This window comes from Notothenia rossii (assembly GCF_949606895.1).
Source record: "Notothenia rossii genome assembly, contig: scaffold_139, whole genome shotgun sequence".
In the NCBI taxonomy this organism is placed as follows: Eukaryota; Metazoa; Chordata; class Actinopteri; order Perciformes; family Nototheniidae; genus Notothenia; species Notothenia rossii.
The window spans coordinates 113,843-128,500 of NW_027639887.1; the positions used below are offsets into that span (position 1 = coordinate 113,843).

General features: G+C 39.2%; 1 protein-coding gene across 1 annotated transcript in view; it reads left to right on the plus strand.

The window, feature by feature from the left end:
• Nucleotides 1-272: 272 nt before the first annotated feature.
• pepd (peptidase D) overlaps nt 273-14,658 on the plus strand; it is a 21,194-nt gene continuing 6,808 nt past the window's right edge. Inside the window, exons 1-7 of the mRNA XM_079695504.1 lie at nt 273-390; nt 3,169-3,352; nt 4,321-4,448; nt 6,481-6,544; nt 8,809-8,856; nt 12,479-12,540; nt 13,602-13,646. Coding sequence (XP_079551630.1) covers nt 374-390; nt 3,169-3,352; nt 4,321-4,448; nt 6,481-6,544; nt 8,809-8,856; nt 12,479-12,540; nt 13,602-13,646 — 548 coding nt within the window. The 5' untranslated portion in view covers nt 273-373. The remainder of the gene's footprint in view (nt 391-3,168; nt 3,353-4,320; nt 4,449-6,480; nt 6,545-8,808; nt 8,857-12,478; nt 12,541-13,601; nt 13,647-14,658) is intronic.

Here is a 14,658-nt window from a genome sequence, read left to right on the forward strand (position 1 = left end):
TTAAAAATCAAATAATGTGGGGATAAAAGAGAAAATCATTTAGCAATTGGCTTTTCTTTTATAGTTCTGCATTCCTTTGTGTACTTGCTGCTCCCACCCTGTTGTGTTGTATACTGTAACAGCGTTTTAATACTTTTTGGCAAATATATAGTCCTTTATTTGATAGTGTTCTTCTCTTATTAACTTCAGCACTTTATAAACAACAGTCGAAGTCTGAAAAACAACATCAAAACAGCCTCACGGTGCTTCCTCGCTGCTGAAGTTGGTATTTCCTACAGACTTGAACGCAGCAAAGCGTCACTTCAGCGGATGAGCTCCGAGTAAAAGTCACGTGATTGCTGTCAGCACGTGACAGTGTGACCAGAACATCAACATGTCTGCAGCAGCACAGTGAGTCCAGCTCTTATTTCTGACAGAAAACTCTGAACATGAGTTGATTTTAGGGTCAGATATTGAACAGGGAAGTGTTAGCTTTTACAGTCATGAAGATGTGTTTAGATAAAAATATGTTATTACGCTAATCTCGCGATATTGTCTAATATTACAGTTTTTTTTACGATTACTCAGCAAGACTTTGAAAACAAGGCTATTTTTGATAAAACCCTACACGCATATCATACAGCAATGCACACAGCAGTAGGAAAACAAATGCATGTTTTTGCTAAATTAAAAATGTCATTCAAAAGTGTACAATAATGAATATCCAGAATATGTAACGGTACACATGTATATATGTGTTTCTGCTTTTTAATGATACAGGTTGGGTTTGATTTTGTCAGAGGTAATGTTAAAATGAAGTCCGTTCATATTGACCTGACTGCACACTGATATGTATTTATTACCACATTGTTCCATCAGATGCATTTCTAACTCTATGGGTTGCATTTTGGGTTAACGTTATTTAAATAAAATATGGGAAAAAGTCACAGTTGAGGAACTACAAAGTGCTTGTTGCCTATTATTAAAGCTCCTAAACCGTGATTTAACAATTATTTAATAGAAAAGTATATGAAAGCCGTTGCCTTCAAATATAAAGAAAGTGACTTCATGTTTGATTTTTCTGTCAAAATGTAGGTGCGTGTTTTGAGAGCTTTGCAATTGTGTGACACTGAGAGTTTACTGAGGTTTTTCTTATTCATTTTAAATGTTCTTGTGTGACACAACCCAGGTAGTAATAATCAGATAAAACCGTACGAAAATCTGCTGTATCATCATAATGTTGTCAGCAATCAGCAGTCATAAGGTAATATCTGATATGTTGGAACAAACATCATGCGCACCTTATCAAACTATGTAAAGTTGTGCAATATGACACTCTAAAAAACATAGTTTCATACCCAACTTACTGACACAAAATACATATTACACTAATTTGACGCTGTTATCCAAAGAGACTTACGATAAGTTCAACGCACGACAAACATGCAGAATATTAAGAACCTGCAGGAACATTCAAGTTGTTTTTCACATTTTATTGTTTCCCCGGTCAATTGCCCTGCATGGTGTTTGGATTGCAGTTTAGTACATCTCTACCTCCTCCAGTAAAAACCTCATTTCCCACCTCACTGTCGCTGATACACCTGTTCACTCAGCCAGAGGGGCGTGATACAGAAACACTGGAGCCATAGAAAACGATGAGGTTATGGATTAACCTTTGAGTCCAGGCTCGATCAGATATGTTTGTTATCTTATCAGCAAAGACAGAGATTTATAACCAACACCTATCAGTTACAAGGATGTGTCTCTGTTTATATCTGGATCTGAACTTGTGCTGAAGCTCAGGTTCACTCACCCTGAGGATTACCTGAAGGGATGTGAGTCCTCTGATATCTTTCAATTAATGTGGGATATCTATTAAAAGCAATTACAGATTCAAAATCAATTCTGCACAAGTACACAGGGCTGATATTTCATGTGATCCTGTAGTCCACTTCTTGCTAATACAGTGTGGCAAATGATTGCTTTAATATTTTAAGGTATATCAATTGATTGGGATAATGTAAACACACAAAGGCAAACCTAAGACAAAAACCTTTATTCATGCCAGATTTGCACAAATAAGCACTCTCTACTAAAAAGTTATTTCTCAATTCTCAGTGACTGAACAATTAATACAATTGTTTGCTTGAACTTGCTGCCTTTTTAAAAAGTAAATTGTCTACAAAGTAACTGTAAATCTGATATTGAGTGTGATTGTTTTTCTTACAAAATGTACAATAATGCTTGCAAATCAATCAATATTTAATTTGCATATCTTTGTCTAGCATTTTCATACATTTTCAAAGTTGTGTTTCAATTCAGAATCTTTGAGGAAAATATTTTTTACTTTTACACTCATCCGTTTTAATTTCCCACCCCCTAAATAATCATTGAGAGAAGAAAAAACATAATGCATCATCTGTCTTTGTTCAGTAGATGAAAAAAAGATGTTCCTGAATTTGGCTGATATCTGTTTTCATGGAGGTCCAATTATTGAACACGACAATATCAGAGACTAGTTGAATAAAAGTGATGTTATTTTAAGTTTGAGCCACAAGTATCTCAGAGTCCTTCAGCTGAGAGTCCTGTCTCCACCACCAGACACCAAAGCAAATTCCTTTTAAGTGTAACGTACCCAGAGGTGGGAAGTAGTTAAGTACACATACTTTGTTACTTAAGTACATTTTTCTGGTATCAGTACTTTACTCCACTACTTATTTTTCCAAACAGGCTGGTTCCTTTAGTCTGAATGTGTGTTTGGTGGCGTGATCATTATTATTTAGAGTCATTGCGTGCCTATTGATTTGAACACGATCCGTGTATCCATCATTTCCTGGTCTTCTCTAAAGAAGAGGGACCAATGAAAACGTTGTCATGTTGCCGTTGGTCACCATGGAAACATTCATTAGCTAACAATGACATTATTGTTCTATTAATATAAAGGGAGGTCAGGTACTCTTTAAAACAGCTGCTAGTTATGGGTACTTTTTACTGAAGTACATTTCAAAGCCTCTTTACTTTGACTTGAGTAAAGAAGTTTAGTCAGTACTTCTACTTTCACCAAAGTATTTTTAAACACGAGTATCTGTACTTCTACTTGAGTAAAGGACGTGTGTGCTTTTGCCATCTCTGAACGTACCTGGCAATAAACTTGATTCTGCTTCTGCTTGGTGTCTCCCCTCCTCTCAGAGCCGTGTACTGGCTGGGGAACGAGACCCTCAGGGTTTCGGCTGCTCTGTTTGCAGAGAACCGCCGGCGTCTGTGCAGCGGACTGAAGAACAAAGATGGAGTCTTGCCTCGGTCTGTGGTGGTGCTGCAGGGGGGGGAGCAGAAGCAGAGGTTCTGCACCGACACCGACCTGCTCTTCAGACAGGTAGGGGGTCTCTGGGGGGGAAAAAGTGCAGAACTGAAGCTGAGGAGGGGGCAATGTTACCTTATTTTTCTCTCTTTATAAATGATCTCAAACCAGCGTATAATTGGTTGGGGTCATTCCCTAAAGAAACCCAATTTTTTGGCTGTAAGTAAGAATTTTGTAAGGTTATAAATAAGGTCTTTAATCAAAGAAATCTGTGACGATATTCCAAGAAAAGGTTAAGTCTCACTTGCCCATTCAATTCCATCTTGTTCAGCTGAAAGTAACCTCTGTAATTTAAAAGAAAACCCAGTGTTTAGGTTGTTTTTGTTATAATTCAGATAAATCATCTTTGCTTCATGATCCTTAAATCTGTCTGAAAACCACTTGATATAAAAACATGTTCTTCAGTCAGGTTTAGTTTTTGACTACTGCACCCAAGAACACATCTTGAATCTCATGCTTGAAATGTACATGAAACTCAACAATCTACCATTTTCAAACAAAATTGGAATAAAACATTCAGATGTACAGCGACTTAGATGATTGATGCAACTTCATTCCTACGAGTTATTCATGCAGTTTACAGTTCAACTGAAAATCCATCCATCTAGTTATTAATCATTCCCCAGCTAGCATTGCATTTGTTGACCCCAATCCCTTAAGCTGTTCTTTCACGATGCCACTAAAACCTCACCTGTCTCCTAAAGGAAAGTCCACTTCCTGGTTTCTCTTGTCGTATTAATCTCTCCACTCTGTCTGAGAAATCACTTCCTGATCTCATTCCTCCAACACTATAATTTGGTTTTGAACCCAGACTCATTCAAAGTGTTGTTTTGTTGTTGAGCTCTCCGTGAACTGCTCTAAAAACGGGCATTACATTATGTCTTTGTGATGCAAGAATGTGACCAGAGGAAAGGTTTCTCTTGTAGCTGACTCCATTATAATCTGCCTCTCTAAAGCTCTGGCTGATTCTCTCCTCTCTGCAGGAGTCTTTCTTCCACTGGGCTTTTGGAGTAACCGAGCCTGACTGTTTTGGAGCCATTGATGTGGACTCTGGGAAATCCATCCTTTTTGTTCCCAAACTGCCTGAGAGCTACGCTACTTGGATGGGAGAGTGAGTCCCACTAATCTTCAAAGAGCGCTGCACATAGCCGACAGTCACCATGGCTGTGGGCTGTATCTGGAAGTAACAAAGTCATGTGCTACACAGACACATGTTTTACACCCGGTATAAACATGCTTTTATATTTATTGTAAACTCCACCAGGCGATTTTTATCACCAGCACAATCTTCTTCTGATGCCAAAGCCCACTGAAGTCTATCTGAAACAAAACACATGTGTTAAAAGTGCAGAAGCCCTGAGAGGCAAATCAGAAAAAGGGATCCAGTGATCGTGATCCACTTTCTGGGTCTGATCTACATACAGTGCCAGAGTGACGCGTCCTAAAACCCGGAAGTAAGTTAGCATTTTACCACTTCCGGTTCCTTCGACAAAAACCAATGCATAATTTCTAATCATAAATCTATTGATTAGATTTATGATTTGAAAAGTGATAAAAGTAGGGTAGACATGTGGAGATTATCCGGCTGAACCAAAGGTGATCCGTCTCTACAATGTGTTTCAACCACAGACCTTATTTCCAGCCACTTTCCAAAATCCTATGGAGAAATTTCATTGGTTTTTGTTGAAGGTACCGGAAGGAGTTTACTTCCGGGTTTTAGGACGTGCCACTGTGGCACTCTGTTGTTTCTGGTTTTATGACAAACTGTAAGAAAACGTGGTTTGCCAGGATAATATCTATGACTTCCTTAATGTAGTCCACACACTACACATCTGTAAGTAGTATGGAAGCCCTGAAGGCAAATCAGAATAAATAAATCTTAGTGATCTATTTTCTAAGTCTGATCTTAATAGAGTTTTTAGCCTGTTTATGACTAAGAACAAGGAAAAAAGGGTTTTTGCCAGGATAATATTTATGACTGGGGAGGCGTGTGGTAGGGCTGCTCAATTAATCGTATTTTAATCGCAATTACGATTATTGCTTGCAACGATTACGAGCAATCTAAATAAAACGATTATTTTTTTATTATTATTATTACTTTTTCTTTTTTTTCTTTTTATTATACTTTTTTTTTTTATTGGTTTTTCAGTTGAATGAAACTTAAAGTTCAGGGTAATCAACTGTTAAAAACATACTGTTCACATTTTTTTTCTCAATAAATTGATATTTTCAAAGTAAATGGATAATCTTTTTTAATAATCGTGATATCAATTATTGACCCAAATAATCCAGATTATGATTTTTTTCCATAATCGAGCAGCCCTAGTGTGTGGTGCAGTGGGTTGTGCGTTTGTGTTTGGATCAGGGGAGCACAGGTTCAAACCCCACTGCAGTCAGCATGTCGTCGTGTCCCTGAGACACTTCACCCCAAATAGCTCCTGAGGGGATTGTCCACAGTATTGAGTATGGAAGACGCTTGTACTGTACTGTAGTGACTTCCATCCATTTTCTAAGTCCGATCTAAAATTATTACTTGTTAAAACATTCGTACACGTAAAAAAACAGTTCTGCCTTAACAATATCTCTATCTTCCTTAATGTAGTCAACACACCACACATCTGTCAGAAGTAGAAGTCCTAAAGGGAAAGTCAGAAACAATACTTGCAGTGATCGATTTTCTAAGTCTGATTTGAATGTTTTTCTGAAATAAGAACGGGTTCAAAAAAGGGTTTTTGCCAGAATAACATTTCTTCATTTCTTAATTGTGTCCATACACCACACATCTGTCAGAAGTACGGAAGCCCTGCAAGGCAAAGCAGAATAAACTAATCCAACTGATCACTTGTATAAGTCTGATCTTCAATAAATTCCCGCCTGTTTTTTACATAATAAAAGTTAAAGACTGTTTTAAAATGAATGTTCAGACGTTCTGCCTGGAAGACAACCCCAGGTTCCCTGCTCTGCTCATGTGAAAGCTACTGAAGGAACATAATGATGTGGAAATAACCCGAGGACTCCTGACCTTGCATTTTGACTCTTCCATTATCTATAAACCGCAAATCTTTTTTTGTAAAATACTTTCCACTCAGAAGATTATACTAACTGTCTCTTTCTTCCCTTTCCTCTTCTGCATCTGTTCACAGGATCTTTCCCAAAGAGCACTTCAAGGAGAAGTATGCTGTTGATGAGGTGCAATACGTCTGTGATGTAAGTGTGTGTGTGTGTGTGTGTGTGTGTGTGTGTGTGTGTGTGTGTGTGTGTGTGTGTGTGTGTGTGTGTGTGTGTGTGTGTGTGTGTGTGTGTGTGTGTGTGTGTGTGTGTGTGTGTGTGTGTGTGTGTGTGTGTGTGTGTGTGTGTGTGTGTGTGTGTGTGTGTGTGTGTGTGTGTGTGTGTGTGTGTGTGTGTGTGTGTGTGTGTGAGAGAGAGAGTTGGTTTTTACAGTAGAACGTTTTTGCTGCCTCCATGTTTAGCACTGAGGGTGCACTTCATGATGTCAAAGGATATTTACTGAGAAGATCTGGCCTCACACATGAGCGTCATACTGATTATTAACTTGGTAAAACCAGAGAGTTCAAACTAATCAAGAAACAAAATCCTCTGAAGCTTTTGTTTAGAATTTCGAATTGGAATCCTGCAGCTCTTCGTTCAGTCTATTTTTAAAACACGCACTCCTCTTGAGACTGTCCATAATTGCGATGTGAAGACAATTTAATTCTGTAATTGCCTGTTTTGAGAGGAATGTTTATGGGTGCTGACAGCAGATTCCCAGATGAGCCTCGGCTTGACAGCTCCGCAACTATTTTGGAGACGTGCATGTTGACGAATCAAAATATTATAATGAGACTATAAATAACATCTTTCACTGGCAACAAATCACTCAGAAGTCTATTTAATGTTACCCTTTCTTACTATATATACACTGTGACTCACCCTGCTGACGATACTCCAGGTATTTTTTACATCTCGGCACCTTCCTGAGGTGTTAGATTTCTTTATTAGTCATAAGGTTAACACGCTCATTATCACTTCAACAAACAGACATTTCTCCCATGAAGCAGTGACAGCTCAACACTGCAGTATATTTAGAAAAACACCTCATATAACATCGGCCTCTGCATTTCTTTAACTAATGCTGGCAGATAAGTTAAAGGTAGGGCAGGTAAGAATGGAGAAACCAGCTCGAGTAATCTAGAATTTGAAAGTACGCAACCGAAAAAAATCCCTTCGTTCCAGAGCCCCTCCTCCAACACACACGAACGCTTACATGACCAATGAGGGCACGAGATCAGTTTGTGCACAGATGGAAGGCTGACAGGCAGGTAGGCCATCCAGTTATTTTAGCCAGGCCGGCTCAGATGATTGGTCGTGCTTTTTACAGCGCCACGGCTTCCACAGATGACGTTTTTTTTAATGTATTTATTGTCAAAGTATTTAATATATTCATTGCTATCGGGATGTTAAGAGCATTCCATGGAATATAACCTACCCCACCTTTAATGCTGCCTACAAAAAGCATCTAAAACTCAACCATATTTCTTGTTCTAAATCAAAACCAGGTCATGAATATTTGAGCAGTTTTCAATTTCTCAAACAACAAGGTGTTTTTTTTCCGCAAACATTTCTCCTTTTACCTGAGAGAGTGAGGCAGTGTGTGGAGGACATGTCAATGATTGTGTGTTTCATCTTTGTTTAAGTATTTTGATGGTGATGATTTTGCATTTTTTGTTCTGGATCTGTGACTGTATTGTAAGATAATTCAAAGTATGTGCAATGAGTCACGTTTGTCTTCTTAAAACCTTCTTGTTAGGCCGCGAGTAAGCTCTTTAATTAAAAATAAAACAAGGTGTTCACTTTGTTTTTGTTAGATTTTCAGTAAAAGTCCTCAATCCTGCAATCTTTTAGGTTTTCCTGTTTGCAAACAACTTGAGTAAAACATGCTTGTCGGACGTTGAGCAAGAATACTTTAAAAAAAGTCGAAGTAATGCATGAAACACGAATAAAACTCATACCAATAATTGTAAATAAAACCTCAATATAAGTTGCATTTAGTCTAATTGAATATATAAAGTGTCTGTAATGAGATTTTTGGAAATAAAAAGCTAATGTAATGGTTAAGGGAACCTTTTTTAACAGTTTGAGGTTATTAATGAGTTAACCCATTATATCAGTTTAACTAACAATGATATCTTCTCTGGGCTTTTTGCATCAACACATTTATTTCTCTCAGTTTCAGTTTAAATTGAGATTTCCGAGATGACTTTTTTTCCGCAGTGAATCTTTTAGGAAGTCAGTTTTAGTGGCATTAATAATAAGAATGCTTAAATATCACCACTGAGTCTGGAATCTGTTATCTGACATTTAGCTGTTAGCGGAGGAGTAATAAAGTCACGCAGTGTGCCGTCTGACCTTTACTCTGCAGACGCTCTTTTATTCCTGCTGAGACTTTAATGAATCTCTGTCTCTGTCTGCAGATTGTTGATGTCCTGACCAACCTGAGACCTGCGCTGCTCCTCACTCTGGTACGTTGTTGTGCACTCATTACTACAGGATTACAGGAAGTTATAACGTTTCATTTAAAGGTCGCCTATTATGCAAAATCCACTTCTCCATGTCAACATGTGTCCCCTCTTCTTCATGTCTCTTCTATATCAACATGTGTCCCCTCTTCTTCATGTCTCTTCTACATCAACATGTGTCCCCTCTTCCTCATGTCTCTTCTACATCAACATGTGTCCCCTCTTCTTCACGTCTCTTCTACATCAACATGTGTCCCCTCTTCTTCATGTCTCTTCTACATCAACATGTGTCCCCTCTTCTTCATGTCTCTTCTACATCAACATGTGTCCCCTCTTCTTCATGTCTCTTCTACATCAACATGTGTCCCCTCTTCCTCATGTCTCTTCTACATCAACATGTGTCCCCTCTTCTTCACGTCTCTTCTACATCAACATGTGTCCCCTCTTCTTCATGTCTCTTCTACGTCAACATGTGTCCCCTCTTCTTCATGTCTCTTCTACATCAACATGTGTCCCTTCTTCTTCATGTCTCTTCTACATCAACATGTGTCCCCTCTTCTTCATGTCTCTTCTACATCAACATGTGTCCCCTCTTCTTCATGTCTCTTCTACATCAACATGTGTCCCCTCTTCTTCACGTCTCTTCTACATCAACATGTGTCCCCTCTTCTTCATGTCTCTTCTACATCAACATGTGTCCCCTCTGTGGAAAGAGACTCTGAAAGTTTCAGGAACAAAGATTCTCTCTCTTTTTGATCCATTTCTATAAAAACCTGTCTGAAAATAAGCTGATCAGATTTCGGCCACTTTGTGATGTCATAACGATGTTTTTTTGGCTTGTGTAATCATTAGTTCAGAAAATGTGCGTTCGCACTAAAGAAATCTGGAACTAGAACTTAGTTCATGAAAACCTTTTTACCCCCTTTTCAGTCCCTGAAGTAACCCCTTCAGGTACTTTCATGGGAGAAAAAGGTTCCCATGTCTGATTGGCTGGGCGGATTGCACGCCCCGTAAAACTCCCAAAAAGTTTTGTGAAGCCGCCATTTTATTTCCCTCGCATTAGCATTATTAGCATTAGCATTAGCCCATCGCACAAACGGAGAGAGACTAACTTATGGCAACACAAAAGAAAACATGGGAGCGGTGGAGATGAGGAGGTGTCGGTGTTCAGGCTATTTACTCCATACTGCCTGAGATGCTGGGACTCCCAGCAGCTCAGGCAGTATGGAGTAAATAAAGAGCTTTTTGAACATTAAAGCATGGAGACATGTCACATGACACTAGATACTGAGAGGACTCTTTAAAGTAGTCACACTACATACTGATATACACCTGAACATCATCAGGAGAGGACTCTTTAAAGTAGAGACACTACATACTGATATACACCTGAACATCAGCAGGAGAGGACTCTTTAAAGTAGAGACACTACATACTGATGTACACCTGAACATCAGCAGGAGAGGACTCTTTAAAGTAGAGACACTACATACTGATATACACCTGAACATCAGCAGGAGAGGACTCTTTAAAGTAGAGACACTACATACTGATATACACCTGAACATCATCAGGAGAGGACTCTTTAAAGTAGAGACACTACATACTGATATACACCTGAACATCAGCAGGAGAGGACTCTTTAAAGTAGAGACACTACATACTGATATACACCTGAACATCAGCAGGAGAGGACTCTTTAAAGTAGAGACACTACATACTGATATACACCTGAACATCATCAGGAGAGGACTCTTTAAAGTAGAGACACTACATACTGATATACACCTGAACATCAGCAGGAGAGGACTCTTTAAAGTAGAGACACTACATACTGATGTACACCTGAACATCATCAGGAGAGGACTCTTTAAAGTAGAGACACTACATACTGATATACACCTGAACATCAGCAGGAGAGGACTCTTTAAAGTAGAGACACTACATACTGATATACACCTGAACATCATCAGGAGAGGACTCTTTAAAGTAGAGACACTACATACTGATTTACACCTGAACATCAGCAGGAGAGGACTCTTTAAAGTAGAGACACTACATACTGATATACACCTGAACATCAGCAGGAGAGGACTCTTTAAAGTAGAGACACTACATACTGATATACACCTGAACATCAGCAGGAGAGGACTCTTTAAAGTAGAGACACTACATACTGATATACACCTGAACATCATCAGGAGAGGACTCTTTAAAGTAGAGACACTACATACTGATATACACCTGAACATCAGCAGGAGAGGACTCTTTAAAGTAGAGACACTACATACTGATGTACACCTGAACATCATCAGGAGAGGACTCTTTAAAGTAGAGACACTACATACTGATATACACCTGAACATCAGCAGGAGAGGACTCTTTAAAGTAGAGACACTACATACTGATATACACCTGAACATCATCAGGAGAGGACTCTTTAAAGTAGAGACACTACATACTGATATACACCTGAACATCAGCAGGAGAGGACTCTTTAAAGTAGAGACACTACATACTGATGTACACCTGAACATCATCAGGAGAGGACTCTTTAAAGTAGAGACACTACATACTGATATACACCTGAACATCAGCAGGAGAGGACTCTTTAAAGTAGAGACACTACATACTGATATACACCTGAACATCAGCAGGAGAGGACTCTTTAAAGTAGAGACACTACATACTGATATACACCTGAACATCAGCAGGAGAGGACTCTTTAAAGTAGAGACACTACATACTGATATACACCTGAACATCAGCAGGAGAGGACTCTTTAAAGTAGAGACACTACATACTGATATACACCTGAACATCAGCAGGAGAGGACTTTTTAAAGTAGAGACACTACATACTGATATACACCTGAACATCAGCAGGAGAGGACTCTTTAAAGTAGAGACACTACATACTGATATACACCTGAACATCAGCAGGAGAGGACTCTTTAAAGTAGAGACACTACATACTGATATACACCTGAACATCAGCAGGAGAGGACTCTTTAAAGTAGAGATACTACATACTGATATACACCTGAACATCAGCAGGAGAGGACTCTTTAAAGTAGAGACACTACATACTGATATACACCTGAACATCAGCAGGAGAGGACTCTTTAAAGTAGAGACACTACATACTGATATACACCTGAACATCAGCAGGAGAGGACTCTTTAAAGTAGAGACACTACATACTGATATACACCTGAACATCAGCAGGAGAGGACTCTTTAAAGTAGAGACACTACATACTGATATACACCTGGACATCAGCAGGAGAGGACTCTTTAAAGCAGAGACACTACATACTGATATACACCTGAACATCAGCAGGAGAGGACTCTTTAAATATCATATGACTGATCACATTGTTCCGATATGCTGTGGGAGTATTTTACTTTTGGGATGGTACTTAGTTCCAGTTAGATTTGACCTCACTTCCTGATGATAACTGCCACCTCACTCAACATCATCAATTTTTCATTCTCACTCTTTGAAAACCTCTGGAACAGATATATATATCTGGTTTATATAGATATATATATCTATATAAACCAGTTGAATATGTTGTATTTATATTTGAATCCTCACTTGTTTGTGTTATTGTTTCCACGCAGCGAGGTCAGAACACCGACAGCGGCAGCATCTGCCGTGAAGCCTCCTTTGAAGGAATCAGTGGGTAAGTTTAATTGGCGCCACTTTGCATTTACATAATGAGTCTTTGTTTTGGGAGGTTGTTGTTGTTTTGTTTTATAACCAAGGATACAGCAAGCTCATGCATACTGATTAATGCTGATTTAAGCTAATTCTAAATATAATTTAACTAAGCAAACAGTTTTGCTCTTGCTTGTTAGTTATCAGTTAATGACCCGTTTTTATTTGCACTGGTTTCTGTTCTTCTTTTAGTTTTCACTTCGTCCATGACACTGTTTTCGCTTTGAAAAGTATACTTATTTCAAAGGAAGTATATCATTAACATGCATTACTTTAAATTGTATTCAATTTGCAAGTGTATAAATATCTTAGAGGTAATGGTGAGGGTGAGGAGGCGAGTAGTGTACATGATATTTAAAGATAAGCAACCGGCTATTAATTAACTTAACTAAAGATGATATTAAATAATTATAATTATATATTATTAGTGAAGTGTGGAGATGTTTTTAATGCATGAGTTATGACAAATAGGAAGTGAGGGCGTCTAAAATAGAGATTCCATCAGAAGAAAGGTAACATAACAATATAAAAAAGTAAATGTATAATGTGTAGTAGTACACCATGCAAGACTGTTTGCATGCTTGTGTCCTTATCTAGTGTTACTAAATTAACTCTGTTTTGCTCCCCAGCCACTTATTATATTTCAGTCAGACAACTCACGTGTTTCTTTAACATGTTTCTGAGAAGCAGCATATAGTTGAGTTTGGCGTCTAGGCTCGGGGCTCATCACTCCACAGATATACACAGCACGATGAGTGATGATTAGATAACTAACCCCCCGAGCCCACAGGTGGAAGCTGGGGTGGTGGGGGGGGGGGGCAGGTGAGCAGCAGCAACGTGGAAGTAGCAACAGCAGCAGCAGCAGCAGCAGCAGCAGCAGCAGTAAGCAAAGCATAGAGAGATATCTGGCAGGTTAAATAGAGCGGCATATTAAGGAGACTCTGTTAATAAAATGAAATGAAATAAAAACATTAAAAATACATTAGAAATAAATATTAATTTCCTCCTGATGTTTTTTTCCATCAGCTTCCAAGTGAACAACACTCAGTTGCACCCGGTCATTGTGGAATGGTGAGTAATTAAAATATGTTTTATAATCATCTCCAGAGAGTCCTTTTTGTTCTCACTCTAGTTTGTATTATATAAAAACATTACAACAACAGCTGCGCACGTACAGAACAACCCAAACTAAATAAACAATGCAACACAGCTATAATACTGTTACGACCGGCTCGCAGGCCACAACGAAAACAGATGGAGACGTTCAAGGGTTTCCCAAAAAGTAACGGCACATTTATTGTGGCAACTGAAAAAGCGACACTGCAGTGGGTTCTGCGAACAATCTCTGAACGGAAAATGAGAGGCTGGGCGAGGGGAAGGGGTCCCGGAGAGAGTCTCCCTCGTCGGCCCCGGAGAGAGTCTCCCTCGTCGGCCCCGGAGAGAGTCGCGATGCCTCCCGTGACTCCGGGCAGCTGGGCTTAAGTAGAGCCTGGGGCGCCGGCCAGGTGTCCCCAGTTAAGCTGATTGGCCTCCTCAGCTCCACCCCCATCACAGGACCTGCAACACACGCACACGCACAAGCACACGCACACGCACACACACACACACACACACACACACACACACACACACACACACACACACACACACACACACACACACACACACACACACACACACACACACACACACTCTGTGGGGCCGTCACAATGCAAACACAGAGATAATATGAAATACAAACAGAAAATAGAAAAACAGTTGGGAGTCACATTTTTCAGAACAGTTCCTCAATCTGTCAGTATTCCTTGTCGCTGGTTTGAATCTTAAACATTGACCATTTCTCCCATTTCTCTTCATATTGTGTTTCTTGCTGTCTCGGTCGATATGTCAGTTTTTCGATTATATGAATTTCCTCCACGATCTCTATCCACTGTTCCACAGTAGGAGGCTCCACCTTGCACCATGTCCTAGTTATGGCTTTCTTGCCAACAATCAATGTTATTTTTACAAGATATCTATCTATGGAGTGAACATTTTCCTCTGTAAAATTGCCCAGATAGGGTGCCATGTAGTCCAAACTTTT